Source organism: Sceloporus undulatus, chromosome 1, assembly GCF_019175285.1.
Source record: "Sceloporus undulatus isolate JIND9_A2432 ecotype Alabama chromosome 1, SceUnd_v1.1, whole genome shotgun sequence".
In the NCBI taxonomy this organism is placed as follows: Eukaryota; Metazoa; Chordata; class Lepidosauria; order Squamata; family Phrynosomatidae; genus Sceloporus; species Sceloporus undulatus.
The window spans coordinates 326,063,897-326,090,119 of NC_056522.1; the positions used below are offsets into that span (position 1 = coordinate 326,063,897).

Genomic DNA, 26,223 nt, shown 5'->3' on the forward strand with positions numbered 1-26,223 from the left:
TATTAAATCAAATTTTAATTTCCTTTTGGCAGTTCCAGTTCAGTGTTGATTTAATTTTTTCAGTCAACGGAGCTACTTTATTTTCTATTCATGTTAATAACTCTTTTTAACCATATTTGTTTTTTACTTCAGAGTTTAATTATGCACCATGTGCAATGAATGAGGAAGAGCAAGCAGCTTCTCTGTCTCCCTGTGTCGCTCTTTCCTCTGCCATACTTCATGTTCCTCTCTTCACAAAGTCATTCCACAATGAATCATGTGATCATGTCTACTTTTGAAAAGATGCATCTCAGCTAGTCAGCACAGCCATAGCCAGCGACAACCAGCAGGGTCCCTACGGATGACAGACGGAAAGGCCCACCATCCCCAGAGACCTAAGTATCAGCTGCCCTTTCCCCAATCAAGAGCAAAGCAGCAGGGGCAAGTCTTCCTCAATCAAGCAGGGTAAGACCTTATCGGGTCATTACACAGGTGTCCTATTCCCTGAAGAGAGGAACAAGGCTTCTTTAAGCTATCGGATAGGGATAGTCGACAGAGGTGTCATCTTTGAATCAGAAAGGAACCTCTCCCTTCTGCAGTCTCTGCCATGCCTGGTTGCTTCCTGGCCTGTTCCTCTCCCCACTCCAAAGTCCTTACATCTGTTTCCTTGTAATAGGTGTTATTTCCCCCCCCCCTTGCCTCTACTTTGATAATTACTTAACTGTTTTTATTTCCACACCATCTCTACCTTCTCCTCAGCACCACTAGACTTAAAGGATGGAATCTGAAGCAAAGGAGGAGGAGGAGGATAGAATTTTGTTATTGGAAAAAATGAAAGTCCCTTTAAAAAGTAAAAATTATAAACAGGATTGATCTGGAAAATAGCCTGAAATGTTCAAAAGGTGAGACGGTTCAGTCTCTGGTAGATTGCTTTCTGCTTGGTAATGTTTTTATCCATCCCCTCAAGCCATTAAACCATTAAAATCTTGATTAAATCCATAATCTGAGCCCAGAGATTCCAGCAATCTGGATGAAAGGAATGGTGGATACACCTCATAGGATCACTCAGAATTTTGTTCATATAGCTCTTTCTTGGTGGGACAAGAGAAGAGTATGAATCATGGCCACCCCAAGACATTTTGATGCCTGAGGCAGAGCAGCGAATGTCAGTCTCTTACTTATCAAAGCCCAGATGTACAAAGCCAGGGATGTTATTTTAGCACAGGAGGTAAAAGTCCCTCAAGTACCTGACAGTAAATAATAAGAAATTTAATGAAATTTGCTTTGCTTTCTTGACATCCAGAGTCTGTTGCCTGAAGCAATTGCCTCACCACTTTCCCTAAAGATGGAGCTAGCTGGCCTACCCATTTTCCTGACCACTGTCCTTCCCTGCTGCATGTTGTTGTAAATCTGTTACTCCCAAATTCCCACTTTCTCTGGTGGCATCATCTGAATTTGTATAAGTTGCTAAGATACCATCTTGCATTTAAGACAAATCAGTTATCTTTACAAGCTTATTGAGAATGGAAGAGTATGAGTCAGAACAAGAGCAAGAGAATGCCTACGTATTCTGCTATCAGTCTATAGGTTATGCATGTCTTTTTATCTAACCTTTTCCAGTCCTTCTTCCCACACAGTCCATTCACATGTCCACTGCACTGTCAGAATTGTTCTGGATGAAACCAGCTTCCACATAATTCTTAAAGCAGATTTAGCAGAAAGAGAAATTTCAGCCAATGTTAACTGCAGTGCCTGCAGTGTCAAAACGCTAATAATTTAGTTCACTACATAGGTCTTCATAGTATTTAACAAATATTTATCTATTCTCAAACTGTTACAGACATCTTTTAATGTTTTTGTTTATGAAGATCTAATTAATGTTTTAATAAATGGCTAATCAATCACTAGGTTGTTAGAGAATCAAAGGGAGCAGGGGATTGCTTATAACTGTATTTCATAACCATCTGTAACACCAGGTATTGATGAGGCTATAACCATAACACTGTTATGAAATGTGTCTATATGAATCTATTAATCATCATTGCCACAGGAGACCATCTTCTCTGCCTTGATTGCATTGATGTATAGTACCACTCCACAGGTGTATGTTGAAAGTGGCAAGGCTCAGCACCTTTCACTCTTCCAGAAGTCTCCAACATAATTAACCTTATTCTATAAAGTAACAAAAAGATTAAGGCTTCAGGGTTCAATCCAGAAAAAATTTCAGCATACTTAAATCCTGTTAATTCCAATGGGACTTAAGTGTTCCTAATGGATGCTTGATTATGCTCTACAATTGCAATCTAAAACCAATTAAGTTGGAATACATGGACTCCAGCTCATTTAGCACCATTGGTGCTATCTGACTACGGTTGACTCCAGAGGGGAATGTGGGATTAAATTAGTTTGAATTCAAATGGTACTGTTTACCTACTCTGAAGATCAAGCTGTCCAGCTCAAATTCTTAAATCAATTATCCTGGAGTATTCTGGAAAGGCTCACAGATCAACCCCACAAAGTCTACCTCAGATTCTGTTGCGAGTCCACAGTGGAAACAACACAAGCTCATCACAGATACTCCTCCTTGGACCAGTACTCTTATACAGGTGCTCCTCTTTTCTACAAGGAAAGACGCCCTATGAGCTATGGGACGGTGTTCCAAGATCTCCCTTTCTGTTAGTAGAGATGGAGGTCTGTGGATGGAAAAAAAGTTCATCCAGCTCCCTGTTGATATGAAACATGCTACTTGTAACAGGTGTCCTGAACACAGGTAATAGAAAAACAGGGTGGGTGGAGAGTGAGAGTGTGATTCAAAGGCACTCCCATTTTCTTGACATGTTTTAAGATTGAAATGCATCAAAGAGTATACCATCCTTGAATATTTGTTTTCTTTCCTGTTTCCCACCTCCATCTTCCACCCTGTCAGTCTGCGGGTTTGAGATTCAGGGATTTCTCACTGAAAACTGAGATATATTGTTATGGGGGCAGATGAATGAGGGTATTTCTCCTCAATAAGAATTCCCCCCCCCCCCATGAAATTTGCATCTCATAGCTGCAGGAGTTTACCTCATACAGTGAAACTGTGGATAAGTCTACATACGGACCACCGAACGCAGTGTTCAAATATGAACAAAGGAAGCCGCTGGGAGAGATCATCCAGAGTCATGGAGCTCGGTGTTATCAGTACGCTGATGACACCCAGATCTATCTCTCCATGTCTCCGACTGAAACAGTGACTAAGGATGGCATCTCTCCTCTGGATGCCTGTCTGGGGGCAGTAATGGGCTGGATGAGAAAAAACAAACTCAGATTGAATCCAGAGAAAACAGAGGTACTCTTGATAGGTTCCCCTAGCCCGGGCAGGGAAATTTGTCATCCTGTCCTTGATGGGATTAAACTTCCCCTGAAGGATAAAGTACGTAGTTTGGGAGTACTCCTAGATCCATCCCTACATTTATCATCTCAAATAGATGCGATGGCCAGGAGTGCTTGGTATCAGCTCTGGCTGATTCGCCAACTACGTCCCTGTCTGGACCGGAGGGACCTAGAAAAGGTAGTACATGCCCTGGTAACCTCTCGTTTGGATTTCTGCAATGCGCTCTACATGGGGCTACCTTTGTATCAGGTTCGGAAACTGCAGCTGATTCAAAATGCTGCAGCCAGGTTAATTACGGGGACACCGAGGTCCGACCATATAACACCTATTTTAAAATCTTTACACTGGCTTCCTATACGTTTCCGGTCCCAATACAAAGTGTTGGTTATTACCTTTAAAGCCCTAAATGGCTTGGGCCCGGGTTACTTGAGGGAACGCCTCTCCCTACATAATCCTCCCCGCACGCTCAGAACTACAGGAAAATGTTTACTTGACCACCCTAAGGTGAGATTGGTAACAACACAGCAACGGGCATTTTCAGCTGTAGCGCCCTCCTTGTGGAATGCCCTCCCTGAAGATATCTGCCACAGTGGAACGGTGGAAGCCTTCAAGAAGGCTTTAAAGACTTACCTCTTTCAACAAGCCTACCCTCCCAATTCCATCTAAGATTCTACCTCCCCTATTGTTTCTGCAGTTTGGCTTTAATAGATTGTGATGTTTTTAACAGTTTTTTATCCTATGCTTTTACTGTCGTTTGAATTTAATTCTATTTTAATATGTATTTTATGATGTAGATTCTTTTTACTGTTTTTACTGTTGATTAACGACATGTACACCGCTTTGATAGTTGGAAAAGCGGTTTATAAATAAACATTTATTATTATTATTATTATTATTAACACGAGATGCATTGCAGACTGGGTCAGCCAGAGAAATCAGCAGTAGCAGAACATGCTATAAACCATCCTGGGCATAAAATGATATTTGAAAACACTGAAATTCTGGACCATGTGTGGATCAGGTCAGAATGCACAGGGAAGCTATTGAGATCAACAGGAAAGAAGAAATCCTTAAAGTAAACCAAGAGGCTGAGCAGACTGGCTTGAAGTGCCAAGTGTTGGGGAGGTGTGGGGACATGGCATTTGGATGATGCATGCCCTGACTTACCCACCCACCTATCCACGTGGTGGACAGCATCACGGCGTTCCTTTGGTGCAGTGTTTATATGATGCATGCTGAAAGGAGCACCGAAAAGTGTCAGCATGGCAGCAAGGGCACCTTTTTCCAGCTCTAAAAGGAACAGCGTTTTGCTGTTTCTTTTAGAGAATGCAAAGTGCCAGATCAGGGCAGGCGCATGTGGTTGCTGCGGCTCAATCCAGTGCTGAAAGGGGCAGTGTAGAGCCATGCCTTTGGAGTGGTCTGTTCTGCTCCAAAGTTTGGCTACCAGTCCTGACACCCTGAGGCCTTGCCATTCAAAACAGAGATTAACATGTAAATCACTTCCTTTCAACCAAGGACCACAAATGTATACACCCTACTCATTTCCATGACAGCATTCTCTGAAGATGCCAGCCACAGATGCTGGCAAAACTTCAGGAATAAACTCTTCCAGAATATGGTCACATAGCCTGAAAAACCCACAAAAAACTCTAAACTAGTTCCCAAATTTCTGGTATTGTACACCTTATATTTTCTGTTTGCTTTCCAGTGATAATTTTGTCTGCCCTCCAGGATCCCTAAACTGTATTTTTAAATGCTCATCTCAGTTTTTAAATTACTGTAGTACTAAAAATTTGAGGACTGAAGGAAAATTCCATGGGAGGGGCAGAATTTTTATGGGGGTGATGCCCTTATTTTGCTCTTTCCTTATTCTGTAGCTACTCCTCTGCTCTGTGAGTTTTCCCTCTCCTGTCTTCTTTAGATTGTCCTGTGAGCCAGGTGTAAATAATAGAAAAACTGGAAGGGGCATCAAATGGTTTTGATGGCTCAGATTAGGTCTTTTATAGTCATACTGGTATATTAGCCAGAAGTAATCAGGCTGAACATTTCTTAAACTTTAATTCATACTGAAGACTTCTTAAGCTTTCCAAACCAAAAGGAGCCAATGCCCACTTCATACAGCTTGGTGGTCTCAGAAATCAGTGGGAATGGAATGAACTCAGAGGCAAGTGTGATGATTTCTGTTTCCAAACAGGATCCTGTATCACAAAACCAACATGTGAAACCATTATTTCATGGAAGAATCTATGGTTAAACTGGAGCACCATTACTTCCATCATTCCCTTTTTCACTGGAGTGAATCAATATATGCATGTCAGAGAAATGTTCACAACGAATGAGGAATCTTTGTATTGCATGTGGTGGCCTGGCAAGTCCCATGTTTATTTAAATAATTATTAATATAATAGTGCATTATGTGATTAGCTTTGGTCCCCTGTTTCCTTTGTTGGCATTTATTAGGGATTCTCAAAATTAATATAAAGAGCTAATTGAATTTTTGTTGATAGCTGCTAGAATGGAAATAGCTAAGTAAAAATGCATATACAGCCCAGGATGTGGGAAGGATTTAGCTGTAGTAGGAAAAAAAATGAGCACACGAAAGTATGCTGGTAAAATGTATTATTAGTCAAGACCATTTGCCTGAAACCAGGTTTCTGTTTTCTTCCTTGTATCAATCAATAAAGATGTATACCAGATTTTATGTCAAGAGACATAAGCCTCTTTTTGGAAGGATGCGTGGGCCTGAGGAGTAGAACAGTTAGTACAATACAGTTAGTCAAAGCATCTCCTTACATAGGCACAACTAAATAAATGGTGAGCCATACTACTCAATGCACATTGGTCTCTTTAATCACTGTACAGTACACTGCACGGTTGCTCACAACTGTCAATACAAGCATAGCCTGAAAAACCCACAAAAAATAATACAAGCATAACTTTATAAGACGCTTACACTATTGCAATCACAAGAAACTACTAAAGTTGGGAGACAGCATGGTGTAGTGGTTTGAGCTGTGGACTAGGACTCTGGAGACCAGGATTCGAATCCTGGCTCCAACATATAAAAACCATTGAGGTGACCTTGGGCAAGTCACATTATCTCAGCTTCAGAGAATGGCCATGGCAAATCCCCTCTAAAGAAACTTGCCAAGAAAACCCCATGATAGGTCCGCCCTAGGATTGTCATAAGTCAGAAAGATGAACATACCCAGCTCCTTCAACCTTTTCTCTTTATGTTTTGTTCTCCATACCTCTTATCATCATCATTGCTATTCTCTGAACTTGCTCCAGCTTGTCTATATCCTTCTTAAAATGAATCACTGAGAACTGAACATAGTACTCCAGATGAGGCCTGACTAGTGCAGAATATAATGGGATTATTACTTCCCTTGACTTGAAAACTATGGTTCTGTTAATGCATGCAAATATAAAATTTGTCTTCTTTGCTGCAGCATCACACTGCTGACTCATGGTCAATTTATGATCAACAATAATCCCAAGTTCCCATTTGGAGGCGGCGCATTCGTGACATCATAATGGCGGCCCCTATGTGTATAGGGCGCCGCCATTTTGTACGTCCTGGGGACGTACTAGGGGTAGGTGTGTGTGTAAGGCATGCACTTTCCCTAATCCTAGTACGTCCCCAGGACGTATTTTACGCCCATCTGTAACGGGCCATGGTCATGTTTTTTGTGGGCCGCTACCTGGTTTACTAAAGAAGCCTTTGTTCTAAACTGTTTGGAGTGATGTTTTCACAGAGAATGAGATGTGGTTGGAAACAAGCTTACAACCCTCGAATCCTCTATTTTAAACAGTACTACTGAACACATTGGGAATCCTCTCAAATAAACAATTCAGCTTTTCTAAAGTCTGGATAAAAGGCAGCTGCCTTGTTTATGTGACTTCTTGGGCTGTTCTTGGCCATTGTCGGTTGCATTCGCACAAACCTTTCCACACTTACTTCCCCATAGTTCTCTGTACATAGAACACCTGCTCTGGGATAAACCCCCTGATGCTGTTCTTCCCTACTCTTCATTTCTTGCATACATATCTTTGTCAAAGCACTTAATAAGGCCTTGGTAGACAGATGGGAGATTGGCTTTATTATAATATTCAGAGGGGGAAAAAACCCTTCCAATTTATTTATTTAGCCTTTCTCCACTCTTCATGTGTCACCTCTCCACAGGACAGTTGCTTAGCCTTGTCATATGTTTCTGCAGCATCTCAGGGGAGTTATGAGCTATTACGATTCCTATCCCAGAACTTGTTCACATTAGAAGCCTCATGCAGCAACATGGGGAAACATTTTAGCTCAGGTGCCCTTGCAGCAGCAGAAATCGTACAGATTTCAGCACACTGTGTCATCCTTCTTGGAGCTCTTCCACTGCACAATAACAAGATCCTGCAAATTCCTGCCGCACTTATGTTTTCCTTTTCTCTTTCTGCACACCAAAGGGGCCAGGCCAAAAAAAAGAAAAAGAAAAGAAAGTCCTTCAAATATCAACAGGTGGACTTTTGCTTTGTTTTTGTTTTGTCTCACTGCCAGTGCAACTTGCTAGGATAAAACTTTTTAAAAAAAATCTGATGAGGCAGATTTTATTGGCCATACCCAGATTTTGTTCTTAGAACAAACATAGAAACCTCAACAACAACAACATGAAACCTTGGAGCAACAGCAACAGCAGGAGCAACAATTGGTATTTGGTACTGTAGCGCAAATATTCCCAGCCCAGTTTGTATTGGGATTGAAAAGAAAAGACCCATGGTGCAAATCAGCCCAACTAAGTATAGGTCTTGAATACTTATAGCTTTGTTCTGGGAATGTTTTTATCTTAAGACACATTTGAATGTGGCTTAGAACTGTAAATACCCCTATAATCATTTATGCCAGTTTCTTTGGTTTTATTCCATGAGGGTTAAATATTCTGAGCAAATAAAATATTATTCACTTTGCAAATGACCAAAATGTTTTAAATAAATCACTATAGCCACCTGAAAACAGAGAAAGTAGTTGTGTTTTACTGGAGAAGCCATCAGGACCTTAGGAATCACGCAAAGTTTTCTGTGTAAGCTTTAATAGACTTGAAATAGAACCACCAAAGCATTTTCTTTGGTTGATTAGCCAAACCAATCACTCACAGTTCTAATCTTATTGAAGTTTGTGTGATTTGCATTTTTTGCTTAATGATTTTGGTATATAACACAGGATTTATGCTAATGGCAGGGACCTGCACCACGCAAATCATTACTGCCATTAGAATTTATCTTACGGCATGAACTCACAGTACTTATCCTGTCACACTTTCATTTTATTAGAAAAGTTTGCAGAGTTAGAAGTCATTTAAAGTCATTTAATTGTTAAATGTTAATTAAAAATGCAGTGGGTAATAGATTTTGACTGAGCACAGACATAGCTCCATTGCTGCTATCCACCATGTGAACTGAAAATACTATATGGTTGGGCAAGCCTCTTTCTTTTTAAAGGAGCCATAACACCCAGGTTGCTTTCCTCTCAGTATTATTTCACCCTCGTTCCTTCAGCACTGGCGGCAAGGGGAAAAAAAAATCTATAAAGGCTAATGTTTAAGTTGTGTTATAATAGGAATAAAGTCAGGCCAAGATATTTCTGTTTGAATTAATAACCAACTGGGGTTAATGGTCACTGTCTTCACCTTAGGCCCCCAATTAAACCCTGGCCCTCAGTTGTTATTACTTAATTGACTTAGTTTCATTTAATTTCAACATTCCAAACAGCCTGAGTGAAATCACTTTGACAGAGGAACGTGGCCCTCAAAGATGTGCGCTGACATACCCTGCACACTCCTGCACTGACATTTCATTTTGTGTTGACATTGTGCAACAGTGCCTTGCTGTGCATGACTACAGATGGGCCAGGATAAATCTAGTCCCAGACTGTACAAAATGTACAGTTGTACCATTTTCATTCCTGGGGGGGGGGGGGATGCAAAGGATTCAAGCTAGCCAAAATCTAAGTGCTTCAGCTTCACTTACCTGAACAGGGAAATTACCTGACAGTTGAATGCACTGTGTTCATGAGGCTGACTTCTTCATAACTGTGTTTAGGATTGCAGCCTAAGGCAATCACACAACTTAAAGTAAATCTCACTGAATCCAATAAGGCTTATTTCTACATGCAACTAACTCTGAACTGGAGAAAGGAACTATCTCCTAAGATCTGTATAAAACAAACCTTTGCTGGGTTAAGGAAAGGTCAGGTATTCTACAAACTTTGGGGAGGCCTAAAGTATTACTCAAAGCTTTGTCTCTTGTGTACAGTAAATATTATTTGAATGCTTATTATTAAGAACATGCCAGGATTCAAAAGATTAAATAAGGAAGATGCAATTATGAGCTAAATAATAAACAGAGTAGATTTGGTTCCCCTTGCGTTTTTAACTTTCCTGCTATTGTTTAGTATATGGCTGCTATACAAAGAGCAGCTTAGGTCAGCTACTATAAATTATGCTTTTAGTACAATAGTAATGCACTAAAATTATTTCAGAGTTTGATCAAAGGATTTCAAAAGCCCTCTCTAAACTTTTCCATATTACAGGAAAAACCTCATTTTGAAGACTTAACTGTTTCAGTTTGGCCCAATAATTGCGAGTGAACTCCCAACAATGTGAAACTACTGGTCTGAAGCTTTTTTCATGAACTGGAAAGACATGGTATGCATCAATTCAGCAATATTATGAATAGTACGCTTATGTCATTTTTAGGCGGGTAAATATTAATTTTCCAAGGGGTGGCCATGTCAGTCTATTGCAGCAAAAATAATTCCAGCTTTAGTGGACTGCAGCTGAATCTGCCGCCATGGGTTATGGAACACATTGTGTATGTTTGTGTGTGTGTGTACATATGTGCTTTCAATTCACCATAGGGTTTTCTTAGGTAAAGAATACTCACATACTAGATTATGCCAAATACAACTTGTCAGTTGAAAAGGTGCCACAAGACTCTTTGCTGGAAGAACCGATGTGTAAACATTGCGGGATATAGCTGGAGTTTTGAAGGCAGCTTCCAGTGTTGTATTTTAAAGATGGTCATTAAACCTTTTGTGTTAAGTCGATCACTGAATTAGAAGTGCCCCCATCCACATAAGAAATGTAGCTTTCCAGGTATTTGAAATGTTTGCTCATTGCATTGCAATACTCTTCTTGATGTGCTGATGCTCACTGTGAAATGAACACTATTGGTTGAGATTCTGCATCAGGAGATGTATGTGTATCACATAGCTAGAATAATAATAGCTAGGTTTCCTGATGTCCGCTCACCCCTGACCATTTCTGTATTGTTGGAAAGCTGCACGAAAATAAGCTGGGTGTGTGCCCCTTGTCTCTGCAGTATGGATAGTCTGTGTTGGGTGGGGTGGGGAATATGCTGCTTAAATGGTTGGTTAGGGGGAAGATTTTGGTCATTACATGGTCTGAACAGAATTCCACCTTCTTTCACAACCAAAAAATGAGTTGTGATGACATCAATCCAACTTATGCTATCGTAATTATTCAACTGGATGCTATGTGAACATAGCTCTGAATATTCTAAAGAACTGACCGTCCAAACCCATCGGTGATGGAGGTCTGCAGCATGATGGCATTGGGTGCTTCAACATTATGGGGCCGACCCCCTCCAGTCCCTAACTGCAGTGGGAAGGGGCTGGCAATGTCATCCTAAAGCAACAGTGGACTCATGTCAATGGACTCAAACTCAAGTCCGACTCAGGTCACTTCAATCTCAACTTGGACTTAGTTTGGCAAAAATTAAACAGTGACTCAACTTAACTGGACTCGTGATTTCATATTTTTAGCAACTGACTTGCTGGTGTCATTCAATTTGAGCAGCAGGCAATACATGCCCCCAGAGTGTGGGACACATTTCACGGAGGGGAAAAGCAAATGGTTTATGCAAAGGGCTCAAAGTAGAAATATCTTTGAAATAACTGGGAACCAACAGCTCCTGTCCAATCAGTCAAGACTGGAATCAAGCCAGGAGATACTACTTAACTACTTAGAGTCAGTATGGTGGAGTGGTTTCAGTATTGGACTGCGACTCTGGAGACTTCGGTTCGATTCCCTGATCAGCCACGAAACACACTGGGTGACCTTGGGTAAGTCACAAATTCTCAGCCTCAGAAGGCAAAGGCAAACCTTCTCTGAACAAATTTGCCAAGAAAACCACATGATAGGTTCACTTTGGAAATGACATGAAGGAACACAACAACAAATGTAGCTAAGAAGCTAATCTAGAATAACAACCATTATATATTAACTAGTTATAAATTATTAAGTTGTTTATAACATGTTTTAGTCTTTTAAAATTATTCCTTGATGTTTTCTGTAAAAAAAATGTTTTAGATTCTTCAAATCCATTTTGAGACATTCTACGGTACTCTGAGATCTTATGCTATAAGACAGGCTATGAGTCTTTAAATAAGTAAGGCCAATGAATAAATGGATCCATTAATATATTTAATCTACTGTAATCAAATATGCATTTAACTTGTCATTGCATTTATAACCAATTCTCTACAACAATTTTTCTTTTCCTCAGGTAGGCATTTGTGTGTTTATGTGTATGTGAGGCTGTTTCTATAATGCTAATACATATGCTGAGAACTGTATCACTTTGCGAGTGATGCTTTTCCATGGGGGCAGAGGCAGTCCCGAGGAGGATAACTTTTTTCCCCTCCTTCTCGCTATGTTTTTATCACAAATCTTCTATTTATGAGTTCAAACAGGACAATGCTAATATCTAGCTGAGAATGTGGACCTGTTATGCTGCAGTCTAGCCATTGTTAGAGCATGTTAAGTATCACTGACATCAATGTATGAAAGATAATATATGTCGAATTCACCACACCATCCCTTTGGAGAATTGGTGGCATGTGCAGTGCAATTCCATTTGTAATTAGTTTCCTTTACCAATAACTAAGACATAAATATATCACATTGTGGTATAAGATATAACAATATCATAGGCACTAAACACCCCAAAGGCATCAGATCCTATCTGATCTTGGAAACTATACAAGGCCAGCCCTGGTTAGTACTTGGATGAGAGACCACCAACATACTAATTACCAGGCACTGTAGCCTGTATTTCAGAGGAAGGAACTGGCAAAATCATCTTAGTTTTCTTTGCCACAGAAAACCCTATGAAACTCATGGGATCACTATATGTCAACAGGTAACTTGAAGCCACATAAACACACATAAACATATTACATTAAAGGGACAGCATGTGTGATGTGGCAGTGTTTTTATATTAAGGAGGGAAATATCTCCCTCTGAAATGGTAGTGGTGGGAGGTAAGTTACAACCTTTTCACTCCATGAGCCATCCATGATGTACATCCTTCCGTAGGTTGCTAAAATGAGTAGCCAGCTTGTTGAGGGCAATTAGCTTACACTTTGTAAACCGTTTAGTACATCAGTAAGTGGTACAGAAATGTACTTGCTATTGCTATTTACCTTTCCCCCCTTGTTTACTCCCAACACTACATCTCTCCTTATTTAAAAAATTCTAGAAATCCCCCCAGAATAGTGAAGAGAAATTGAAACCAAGATCCATTTACCTCAGAGTAAACTCCTTTTAACACATTGGGACTTACATCTGAGTAAATATATGTAGCCTTGTGCTGTAACTCAGCCTCCAGAAAGTGAGGATGAACCTATGTATGTGTCCATCACCTTGTTGAGGAATCGAAGTGTTTTGTTTTTTTTTTTAAAACTTTCCATATTTGATTCATTTTCTATATTTTCTGTGGCTTCATGAAAGGCCTTTTTACAATGTTTGTAGGAGCAGATGCTATATCTGCCAGTAAGAACATCATTCAGTTTTATGCACACTTCTGTTTTCTTGCTTGGCATAATTCATTAGTACACTCTGCAGAATACTCTTTCCATAAAACTGGATTGGCTGTAATGTTAAGGTTCTAATGACTATAGCATTGTAAAGACTGCAATATTATTGCCTCACCCACCTTAGAACTGAGGTTTATATTTGGTAAGGTAAAATAAAAAAAACACATACACATTATTTTGCAACATAAAGGAAATTATCACCTTTAATTTACTGTTTTAAATAATTTTGGTGAGGCTATAGTTCTATAGCTTGTAGAATTATAGTTAGAACAGTTCAACAGCAAATCTTCTGCATCACACTCTTTTAAAAAAAAATCATTACATAGAAATGAGTGTATATAAAGTCAAAAACTTTGATTGAAGATATTACTATAGCCTCCCAACCTGTTATGTTATGGAAGGGTATAAATTCCAAAATACGAGCACCTCATTTTATTTATCTTTCCTGAACATAAATTTAATGTAAAATCCAAACAAAACAAAGATTAGATGAGGCTTGAGCAGGATTTTCAACATCTGTGCAGATAAATTTAATTTATTCCAAAAAGAGGGAGATGAAGAAGTACTAGGCCATCTTACAAAGGCTGCTGTTACAGATTATTTCGCACAACAGAATGCAGATGTACCACCTCAAGCAAATCCAGTTTTATCCTTAGAGGCTTTTCCATTTTGACAACCCTCACCTTCAGCTTTGTAGTGGAATAATTCTGCATTTCTTCATTTTCACCATGTTCAAGGTTTTATACATGCCAGGCAATAACACCCTGAATGTTACTTCTGCATAATACCAGTCAGTTACAACAGATTTCTTCTGCCATTTTTCAAACATAAGGAAACCCCAAGCCTCTTGTATTATGTTGAACATAAATGAGTTACAGAAGCTTGCAATAAGGTTCTTTTAATCTTTAAAAAACAGCCAATAAGGTCCCTTTAACATAGTCATATTTGTCAAGTAAAATAAAATCATAAAATCATAGTTAAAAAATAATTACATAAATACACATGGATCACATACTTTAAAAAAAGCCAGATAGTAACTCATGGTCTAGAGGTATAGCACTGAAATTCTCCTAATGTGAACTGATTGGGGGAGAGGGAGAGCAAAAACATAGTGAAGGATCCATTCCCTTTCTTACCAAAACTCTCTCCTTTCCTAAAACAAAACCTTTTTGTATGTATACCAGTTCAGTTATTAAGATTTGCAGGAATGCAATGTGCTCTGTGTTTCACCATTGGAATCAGCATATTGCATGCAGGTTTAGGAGAAGGGCTTTCTAGGTTGTAGTGCCCTGCAGGTGGAATGCTTTCCCTTTACAGGCTTGACTGATACAGACATTGCCCTCGTTTGGTGTCAAGTTAAAACTTGGCTATTTACCAAGCATTTCAGAACTAGGAGGAATAACTAATACCCAGAGGACAGGATCAAAATTCAAAATGACCTTGATAGATTAGAAAGCTAATAAAATGAAGTGAAATACAGAAAAATGTAAGGTACTGCACTTAGGGGGAAAAAATAAATAAAAATGAAATGTATAGATATAGGATGGGGGACACCTGGCTTAATGAGACTACGTGTGAAATGGATCTAGGAGTCCTATTAAACCACAAGTTGAGCATGAGTCAACAGTGTGATGCAGCAGCTAAAGAGGCCAATGCGATTCTAGGCTACATCAATAGAAGGATTGTGTCTAGATCAAAGGAAGTAATAGTGCCACTCTGTTTTGCCTTGGTCAGGCCCCACCTGGAATACTGTGTCCAGTTCTGGGCACCACAATTAAAAAAGGATGTTGAGAAACTGGAACGTGTCCAAAGGAGGGCAACTAAAATGGGCGAAGGATCTGGAAACCATGCCCTGCGAGGAACGACTTAGGGAGCTGGGGATGTTTAGCCTGGAGAAGAGAAGGTTAAGAGGTGATATGATAGCCCTGTTTAAATATTTGAAGGGATGTCATATTGAGGAAGGAGCAAGCTTGTTTTCTGCTGTTCCAGAGAACAGGACCTGGAACAATGGCCGGAAGCTATAGGAAAAGAGATTTCAGCTCAACATTAGGAGGAACTTCCTGACAGTAAGGGCTGTTCAACAGTGGAACACACTTCCTCGGATAGTGGTGGAGTCTCCCTCCTTGGAGGTCTTTAAACAGAGGCTGGATGGCCATTTATCAGGGATGCTTTGATTGTGAGTTCCTGCATGCCAGGTGGTTGGACTGGATGGCCCTTGTGGTCTCTTCCACCTCTATAATTCTAATAAGATCATGGGTTGATTTCCAGATTATCAGTGCTTGTTTTCTTCTGTTTGAATTGCTTAGGTTGTTCTAAATTTTTTTGCATTGATTAGATGGTTGCATATTGGTTTTATTGGCTGTACCTTGTTCTGAGAAACAAACAAACAAATAAACAAGTAAGATTTCCTGGATAAGAGACCTATGTTCAAACAGATTTCACTTTATTTCACTTTAAAACATATGCACTAAAATGTCCCCTATATTTTAACATACACTACAAACATTTTTGAGTTCTAATTTCATGATCTGACATGAAACATTTTTCAGGAAACAAAAATCCTACAATTATCTTTTGCCAATAACAACATGAAAATCAGTAGCTCATATATCAGCAATTAAAATTACATTAAAAGTGTCAGTCGTTTGACTTTGTGCCTTGAAAGCCAGGAAGTTCAGAGTTAAAACAATGCCTTGCCAGATGTTATGCTCCCCCCCCCCATTTTATGAGTTATCCTAGCAAAATACAAACCTTAAGAATGGCTATCTAGTACTAACCAAGTTTGTGTTAGCTTGATTTTTAACACTGGCCAGAAAAAGGTTTGTGACAGAAGGCATTTTTCTGAGGTGACTTCATAACAGGGAGGAAAACTGAAAGCCACACCTTTTAGCCTCCAACATTTCTTTTGTTGAAAGTGCAAGGAGAAGCCCTCCGGAAGGAAGAAAGATTATAGCTATCTATAAACTGTTTGATAGAGACAGAAATGCTGATAATGTTTGGGCTGTGTCTGTAGCTTTTGGCTGCTTGCATCAGTAGAGGGGTTGAAGTAAAACAGAAACCCTTGATGTGTTTATCTAAAGGACTAGTAGGGTGATCCCAGGCAGTAAGAGTTCAACCCAAGTTCAGTGCAGATGTTGCCAGTAGTTTATATTGGAGGAAAATAAAATTGCTTCCGGATTCTCCTTTTCCTCTAAATTTTCTTCCATTCACTGTTCACTCATGTTGTCTCAAAGAGTAACTATGTCTTCAGGAAAGCAGTCTTTCAGCAAGATACCACGATTGCGATGACAATCCAACTCCTCAATAAATCCATACCAATAGATAACTAGTCCAGGTCCAAATCTATATTAAAAAGAAAAGACCACACATGAATAAATAGATAATCACAATCACACCTACAAAATGAATATTTTAATCTATGAAGCTACACACAATTAACAAAAAGGCATGGACAAATCTGCCACTTTCACTTTGTCCTACAGTTTAAGTTTGCAATTCTGGTAAATTCAGGTAAAAAATTACTGAAACAAAATTATCATGTGTCCCTAGTAACTAAATATTTCACAAGTGTAATTTGAATTCAATCTACATTTGAATTTAAAATCACTGAATTGAAATGAAAATTTAAAATGCACAAAAATAACTTTATAATGAAAGGAGTCCTGAATCTTTTACCGTTATTTTATAAATTCTATAAGGAAGAAATGGACAAAAAGGTTTTGGAACCATCTTCCATAAAAATTACTAATAGGTTATTAAGACTCTTTGGTTGCAACATCCTTCTATAAAGTTAGAGAATATGCTATGCTATTTTTATTTTTATATATTTCAGATTTTTTAAAAGCAGGAAGGGTGAATAATACAAATATAGTTATCACAATGATGGTAGTGATTACTGTTGTTTGAAACAGAATTTCTGCAAGAAGGAATTACATAAGTAACTATAAAGGCAAACAGTTTATTGCAAGTTTTTATTCTAAGAGTCTCCATACTGTGCCTTGAGGAATTCTTCTGATATTACTAAAACTGACTCATCTGCACTAGGCAATCTCAGGAAGTAGCCCATGGCCCATTTTACCCATCAGGAAGTTCAGACCCTCAGGCAGGGTTCATAAAGAAGTAATCACTATCAATCACTGTGTACAGTGATATGTTTTGCACATCAGTTTCACGTTTTTCCTACTGAGAGCACTTAATTAAAGGGAAGCACTACTTTTGGTGTAGTGTTGCAAGAATTTTACAGTGAAATCATAAATTATGAATGCTAAGTTAGTAAAAGGATGTCTAAAAACAGAACAGGCTTCTACAGCCTAATGTTATGGCAGGCTGTACAACACGAGGCCAAAAAGCTCTTTCTTTCTGTGATTTATTGTATAGTCTAGTGAACTTGCCAAAAACAACAGTACAGGATGAGCTGTTAAGAGACCATACAAGTTCAGTGGAATTTCATGTAATGGTTTGCACACAAAGCTGTCTTCACACCAACATGGTAGCCAGCTCTTGTTAATGTTTTTAATTATAATCGAAAAGTCTCAGGAGAGCTATAGCAATTTAAACACTCAAGTCGATACTGCAGATATCTGACACTGTGGGCAGTACCAGGTTGGCTTCATTACAGTGGGCTCTATCCAACACCAATATGGAACAATGTTTGCACAGATGTATAATAAATAATTAACAGATAGCAAGAGGAACAAAATGCAGTGGGCTTCTTCAACCATTTTGACTGGACAGAGATTTTCCTTTTACCTAATTGCTTAATTTTGCCATATGTTGATTTATAGTTATTACAGTCTAATGCTTTTAGCAGCTTTTGTTGTGTATAGCTGAGAGATCACATCTTTCATCTGAAAACCTCAAGTGTTTCAGAACAAGTGCTCTATGAAGACTAGTGTTGTAGATTCAGAATAATTATTTCTAAATGTTCATTGGCAGTAAGGCCTGATTACAGTTGTGTTCAATCAAACTGTGTCAAGGAGAAGTCAAAAGTGCCTTTCTTTCCATTTATATTGTGAATGGGTTGCCTCAGTCTGTGTTGGAACATGACAAATTAGAGATTTCTGCTGGTGGACTGTACACTGGGACATGGATATGGTCGTTCTCATTTAGCAGAAATGGATTAGTATGTTTCTGGGTATAAAAGCTCTACACACATATAACAGTATCTGCTTTCTTGGAGACAATATTGGAATCTTTCAACTGACTATCTTGCCACCATCCACACAAATGACTTACACAGATCATCTTGTGCTCTAGCATTCAGGTCTTTGTGCTGTTTACTGCTCATCCCAAGAGTATGAAAGACATATGCGGTTTATCAAACTTCTGTTGCCTCCAGCAAGAAGTAGTAATCTAACCTAGTCTTAAAAGAAGTGTAATATATTTGAACTAGTCACCAGAGCTGAATTACTAGGGATAATAGGCCTGACTCCTATTGTTCCCAACTAGAGAAGACCCATATGTTAATTTAAAATTCAACATGGATTCAATGAGCCTAATGTAGTTGAAACTAACTAACAGGACTTGGGCCATGGTCACTATTTGGTGAGAAGGATCTAGGAAATATAGGGTACAATACAAAGGAAGATGAATGCAGATGAGTAGTGTGTGTAGCAGCTGATACACTATAATTTGCATGCAACTGCAGAGAGGATGGGAGAGAAACAAGATCCATAAAGTCCATTACCTACTCATGTAGGCCCCAAACAGACGGCCCAAAATGTGTGCACCAGGATGACAGCACCACTGTTCATGCTAGGACCATGGCAATTGTACACACCCAGTCCTGATCAGGGTCACCGCCATGGTCCTGAACCTGACCGCTGCTGCGGTCCTGAACTAGGCCGCTGAAAAGGAGCGTCCCCCCTTTTTTTTGGATTGGTTCTTCTGGGCTGGGATGGGCTTGGCACAGCTTCCAGCCATGTTTGAGGCAGGTATCATGTAAACACCATGCCCCCAATGTGGTCTGACAGCCCTTTTGGCCTGTCTGTTTGAGACCATAGATATAAGCCAAAAACTTCTAGGCCATGACTTTGCATGGCCTGTGTCCATATCATATAGGTACATTCTTAGTATAGGTCTCTGTATGACTTGGTACCTACAGTGTTTCTTTTCGTTGTTACTAACTTCATTTACAACTAAGAACTGGGATTCAAAGGGTCTTGCAGTGTTTAAAAAACACAGTATAGATAAAAACTGTTATATAGCATTAGGTCAACCATGACTTATGGTGACCCAGTGAACGAAATACTGTCTCATCAACAGCCCTGCTCAATTACTACAACCTCAGGTCTGTGACTTCTGTTGAGTCTATCCACCTGTAATGTGGCCTTCCTCTTTTCCTACTGCTTCTCAATTTACAAAATATTACTGTCTTTTCCAATTAATCATGTGCTTTAAGCATTGGACTATGACTCTAGATAGCAGGGTTCAAATCCCTGCTTGGCTATAAAACCCACTGGATGAATCTGGGCAAGTCACCCTCTCTCAGCCTTGGGGGATGGCAATGGCAACCCCCCCCCCCAAAGAAACTTGCCAAGAAAACCCCATGGCCTTAGGGTTGCCAAAAGTCAGAAACTACTTGAAGGCACACAAAAACAACAAAAACAACAAACTTGTTAATTCATGATAAACCCAATAGCTTCAGTTTAGTCATTTTTGTTTCTAGCGATAGTTTAGGCATAATTTGCTCTGGGACCCGTTAACTTTCATTTTGGTGAATTCTCTATATGCTGAAATAGCTCTATATGTATGCCATCTGTTCCTCAGGAGCTATTTGTCAAAAGTACTTTGAGAATAGCTTCCACTTTCCTTTCTAAAATTATAGCTTCTTTGTATTTGGAAGGATTGTGTAATTATTTCATCTTATTTGTACAGTTCTTCAGCATATTACTTCCATCATCTTTTTATTTTGCTCTTATCATATCATATACTCTCCTGTTGATCATTCATTATTATTATTCTTGGTTTAAAATTTCCTTTGATTGCTTGGATTTTGTGGAAAGGGCTCTTGTTCTACCTTTGGGGGGGGTTGTCTTCTATTTCTTTGCACTGATTATTATAATAGTTCTGTTTGTCTCCATGTACAAGCTAAAACCACTGACTATTTTTGTCACCGTCTATTTTTACTTCCAATCTGTCCTTAACTGTTTGAAGTGATCCAATGAGATTTTTCTTTCTCTTTGGCTACCAACTGAGGCTTTTGGATTCTTCCCCAACAACATCCCTAGTTTTGGTCTGCAGTTTTTTTAGTTCATGGTTGACTAGGTTTAGTAGCTCAAAATGTGTTCTTTGCATGGTCCTTAAATTCTACAGGAATATTCTTCAGATTATATTTTGGCACTATGAATGATTTCAAGATAAAAACATAGAAAAGATTACTATTAAAATGTAATTAAACTAATGCTGTTTGTCAGATAGCCTGGACCCAAGCCATGCAGCACTTTAGAGGTCATAATCAGCACTTTGGATTTTGCCTGGAAACAGTTTGGTAGCCAGTGGAGCTGTTTGAACAAGGGAGTTCTGTGCTTCTTGTAACATGCCCCAGTCAACAGTCTAGCTGCAGCTGAAGTTACTGAACACTTTTAAAAGGTAGCCCCAAGTACAGTGCATCACAGTAATCCAAATGGAATGTAAATAAGACATGCAATGATGATGATGAGATTAGACATCTACACAAAGGGATGCAATTGGCACCAGTTCTGAGTGTGCAAATGCACTCCTGCTGCTGCAAAACTATAGGCATCCAAGTTCAAGGTTGAATCCAGAAGCACATGCGTACTGAACTTCAATTTTCAGGTGGAGTGGTGTCCTATCCATCACAAATTTTTAATTCCAGTTATTCAATATTTCATTCAACTGACTATCAGTATATTTGTCTAGTTTGAAATAAGCTTCAGTTTGTTGATTTAATCCAATCCATTATTGATGCTTATTTTCCAGTTTATTGCAACTTTGAGTCTTGCGGTGATTAGATAAAGTAATGTTTTCCATATTGTGCTTTCCTTGGCATTATTCATTAGACAAGTCATGTTAAGTAAATAGAATTCTGGTTTCTTATGGAACTTAATCTTAAATATTGATTGAATTGCGGTATGGACATTTCCCCAAAATCTCTCTATGACCTTGCATGTCCACCACATATGGCACATTGTCCCTTTGACTTTGTTGCACCTCTAGCATTTGTCTTCTTGAAGATTATACATTTTCTTAAGCTTTACCGGAGTGTAATACCATCTATTGTAGATTTTCATAAAGTTCTCCTTTAGGTTCTGTGCAGCTGTAAATTTTTGTGTTCTTTTCCATGTTCTTTCTCAATTTTCAAGTTCTATCGAGTGATCAAAGTCTTGGGCCCAGCGAATCATAGTGGTTTTTATTACCTCCTTTTCAGTGTTTCTTTTAAGTAAGATTTTGTATATCTTATTTTCTTTTTGTCTTTTTTCCAAATAAGGTCATCTAATTCATTTTGTTGATCTTCTATTCCTTCTTTCTATATATCCTCCAAAAATTTACTCTGAGTTTGTGTATAGTTAAACCAATGTAGCTTGAACCCTTTTTTATTGATTTCTTCTATATTTTTTATTTTCATACCACCTGTGTCATCTTTTTCAATTAATTCTTTTTGTGATTATGGCATTTCCTTCTAAATGTTCACAGACTGTTAAATGATCTGCTATAGAATCTTTCCTGCTGTCTATGTTTGCTGTTCATGAAGACAGTCTACCAAGGTAATCAAACCTGTGTCCATGTTGTAATGAGATCTGCAGCTAGATCAAAATAGATCTAAATAACTTACCTCTTCCAAAAACCTCTGGAAGTAGAACACCACCACACATTTCACTATTTTGCCACAAAATGGCATATTGGAAACTGGCTGATAAGTATGCAGGACGCTGTGATTCAGGTAGGACATTTTCAACAAAGGACTTATGAATGCCTCATTATGACAAGTTGGAATCCTGCCTTGCTCCACTCACCTAGTCTTGGCCCCAATTTTTTTTAAAAAAGAAACACAAAGGGTAAGATCTAGAAGACACATAGTAGCCCCCAGATCGCTAAGAATCCCATCAACATTGTTTGGCTGTACAAACTGAAAAGTATCCAAGATCACTTTACAAGAAGGAGCCAAGACTACACCCAATGGATTTTTATCAACTGTAATGTCAAAATCAGAAGGGACCTGAGTGATTATATTTGCAACGTTCTGTGCAAATTATTTACAAAGGACTCCCAAGTAATCTCCATTCTCTTTCTGAGGTCTTCTTGAGTAGGCCCTTGACTCTGTCAGATGGCCTTGTGCAGATACAACAGTGGAAGAGAAGAATCATTTCTTTTGCTGCTCACACTGGCATGGAATAGGCCTTCAAACAAGCTGTAGCTCATTATTGGTTGAACTAATTCTGAGTGTTCCACCAGTTATCATAAAATCTGCAAATGCAATTTTGTCTATCATGTGGAGAATTCAGCACAACTCAGCAATTTTTGTTTCGTACAAGGAAATAAAGCTTCTACCTTTTACTGAATATGCATTGTAGTGCTATGATTTATAATCTGTTGAACTATGATTTAAATCTCACTAGTTTCCCCATAAAATTAAGTATATCTTTAGGACACTGTCTCACTCTAAATATTAATTTAAATTAGCTATAGTTTATTCATATGCAATTTTTCATTGATCTCATTCACAAATAATGAAACAAAATATGGCTTGTTGTTCGGGTGTGCCTCAACTGGTATATTATTTCATATCTCCTCCACAGGTGAGAGGAAATATAATTTTCAACTTTTGATGTAATCCTAGTTTCCCTTATATCCAAACTCTGAGATTTGTTTCAACTTTTGTTCGGTGACATACCAGGTTATCAAACTATGATTTTATCTTAGCTTGTTTCAATTACCTATAGTAAGAACAAACACATTGCTAATACTGTATATTGATTTTAGCTAAAGTTTCTCTCTTGGATAGTGAGAGTAGGAAAGGATTCAAATGTTCAGGCTTGTTTTTGAAACCACAAACCATGATTTACCATTACATTTCAACTAGGTCCTGAGTCTACTAGAGTTCTATTATTTATGAGTCAGAAATATTATTTGGACAGCTTGTACCTCTTTATAATACTGGCTCATTTTCTTAAAACTGTCTCTGAAAATCAAAGGTAGCATATGTATAACATCAATACAATTACTATTCTAATTCACTGTTCAAAAAGACTTAAGTGAGGTACTTAAAACCAAAATTAACTTGTTGGCACATTTCACATTTGGCACTGACTATCAGGAACTCCTGCTGCTAAGCACTAATTTCTCTCTCATTAGCTCACAGAGTTGGAAAATCACAAACAATGTCAGTACTTAATTATTGCTGCCTTAATTTGAAAAGTCATTTAACCTTTTTTCCCTCTTTTGTGTCAAGGGGAAGCAGCAAAGAGGTCAAAGACAGAAGCAAGATCCACCCTTTTAAATTTGAGACTCACCACCATTTTTCATAGATGCATAGATGTGATATGTGAAGAATCCAGCTCAGGGATTTAAATTATAGGGTAAGCATAGAAACTTATTTATAGATTAAAGACACTGTTTAACAAATTGGTGACTAACCTTCCTTTTGTGTTCATTCTAAAGAGAGTTAGGCTTAGAGAAGTCAAGAATTGAAAATTCTAGAACCATGGTTCACTGTGATAAAATAAATCAGAACACTCCTGGAGTGCAGGGAAATGTCTTTGGAAACAAAATTCATTGTCAAGACAACAAACAGACCCTATCTGGAAAGAATACATTTCAAAGTTCACTCTGGTAGAATGATATAATTGTTTCTGAATGTCTAAGGCTGCTGCCACACTGCAAAATTAATGCAGTTTGAAACTCCTTTAACTTCCATGACTCCTTGCTATAAAATCCTGAGACTTGTAGTTTGTTGTAGCTCTCTGACAGAGAAGGCTATCTCACAAAACTATAAATCCCAGAATTCCATAGCACTAAGTCATGGCAGTTAAAGTACTGTTGAACAGCATTCATTAGTTCTGGGGGACCTCAACATCCCCTTCAAGGCCGGCTTATCAGATCTAGCAGGTGCGGCTCAGTTGTTCATGGATTCCATGACAGCCTAGGTCTGTCCCAATTGGTCCAGGGCCCAACACACTGTGCTGGTAATACACTCGATGTGGTCTTCAGTACGGACCGAGAACATCCATGGGTGGAAGTAAATGACATCTCCCCCCTGTCATGGACAGATCATTTCCTGCTCAAGATTGGACTGAATGCCACAACTCAAAAACCCCTCGGGGGTGGGGGGCCTATTAGAATGGCCCGCCCTCGAAGGCTGATGAAACCCAAAAGGTTCCAAGATGCCCTAGAGGGGGTTATATTTGGGAACGATGGCGATTCTGTTGAGACCCTGGTTAATAACTGGAATGAGAACCTTACCGGGGTGATAGACAGCCCGCTCCAAATAGAAAACCGTGGTATACATTAGAATTACGCCAGATGAAGCGGACTGTGCAATGACTAGAGCGCTGCTGGTGGAAACATCAGTGCTTATCTGATAAGACACTCCTTGAGAACATGTTACGTTCCTACGGAGTGGCAATCGATGCAGCATGGAACTCGTTCTGTGCTGCACGGATTGCATCGGCGGAGTCTCATCCAGCAGAGCTGTTCAGGGTGGTCAGGGAATTAACACAACTACCGACTGCCCTGAAGCCTTTATTTATTAGAACCAACTATAGCCTGCTGTGATGCTTTTAATGACTTTTTTGCCGATAAAATATCTCAGATAAGGGCGGATCTTGACGCTGGTCTTTTGACAGAACCTATAATAGAGGTATCCAGTGACTCTGGAAACAATGTTATTCTGGATCGTTTTGATTTTGTAAATACTGAGGATGTGGACAAGCTCCTTGGTAGCGTGAAAAGGATGACATGCTCTCTCGATCCTTGCCCTTCCTGGTTGACCGTTCAGGGAGGAGATGCTATAAAAACTTCCTTACATCGTATAGTTAATGCATCTCTTTGGGAGGGGATATTTCCATCGGCCTTGAAACAGGCAATAGTGAAACCACTTTTAAAGAAACCCTCCCTTGACCCCCTGCAGATGTGTAATTATAGACCGGTCTCTTTGTTACCATTCTTGGGCAAGGTGATCAAGAGGACAGTCGTCTTTCAACTCCAAGCTGTCTTGGATGAAACCGATTATCTAGACCCATTTCAAACTGGCTTTAGAGCGGGATACGGAGTTGAGACTGCCATGGTCGCCTTAGTTGATGATCTTCGTCTGGGCATCAACAGGGGAAGTGTGACCCTGCTGGTGCTCTTGGACATCTCAGCGGCCTTCGATACCATTGACCATGGTATCCTTCTGGAACGCCTGAGAGTTAGGCATTGGGGACACTGTGCTTCAGTGGTTCCGGTCCTACCTCTCAGGAAGATTCCAGATGGTGAGGCTGGGGGACAGCTGCTCTCGCAAAAGAGAGTTGACATCTGGCATCCCCCAAGGTGCCATTCTGTCTCCCATGCTATTTAACATTTACATGAATCCGCTGGGACAGATCATCCGGAGACATGGAGCTCGGTGTTATCACTACGCTGACGCCACCCAGATTTATCTCTCCATGTCTCCGACTGATACAGTGACTAAGGATGGTGTCTCTCCTTTGCGTGCCTACCTGAAGTCAGTAATGGGATGGATGAGGGAAAACAAACTCAAGCTGAATCCAGAAAAAACAGAGGTACTCGTGATAGGCACCCTAAGTCCAGGCAAGGAAATTTGTCATCTAGTCCTGGACGGGGTCACACTTCCCCTAAAAGACAAAGTCCGCAGTTTGGGAGTACTCCTGGACTCATCTCTCCAGTTATCATCTCAAGTGGATGTGATAGTCAGGAGTGCTTGGTATCAGCTTCGGCTGATACGCCAACTGCGTCCCTGTCTGGACCGAAGGGACCTTGAAACCGTAGTACATGCACTGGTAACCTCTCGTTTGGATTACTGTAA

General features: G+C 39.3%; 1 protein-coding gene across 4 annotated transcripts in view; it reads right to left on the reverse strand.

The window, feature by feature from the left end:
• Positions 1–15,387: 15,387 nt before the first annotated feature.
• CDIN1 (CDAN1 interacting nuclease 1) overlaps positions 15,388–26,223 on the reverse strand; it is a 172,736-nt gene continuing 161,900 nt past the window's right edge. For 2 of the 4 annotated variants that reach the window (XM_042446449.1, XM_042446450.1), the window contains one exon: positions 15,388–16,580. In XM_042446449.1, coding sequence (XP_042302383.1) covers positions 16,466–16,580 — 115 coding nt within the window. In that variant the 3' untranslated portion in view covers positions 15,388–16,465. The remainder of the gene's footprint in view (positions 16,581–26,223) is intronic. The other 2 variants (XM_042446448.1, XR_006101537.1) reach the window with 2 other exon arrangements.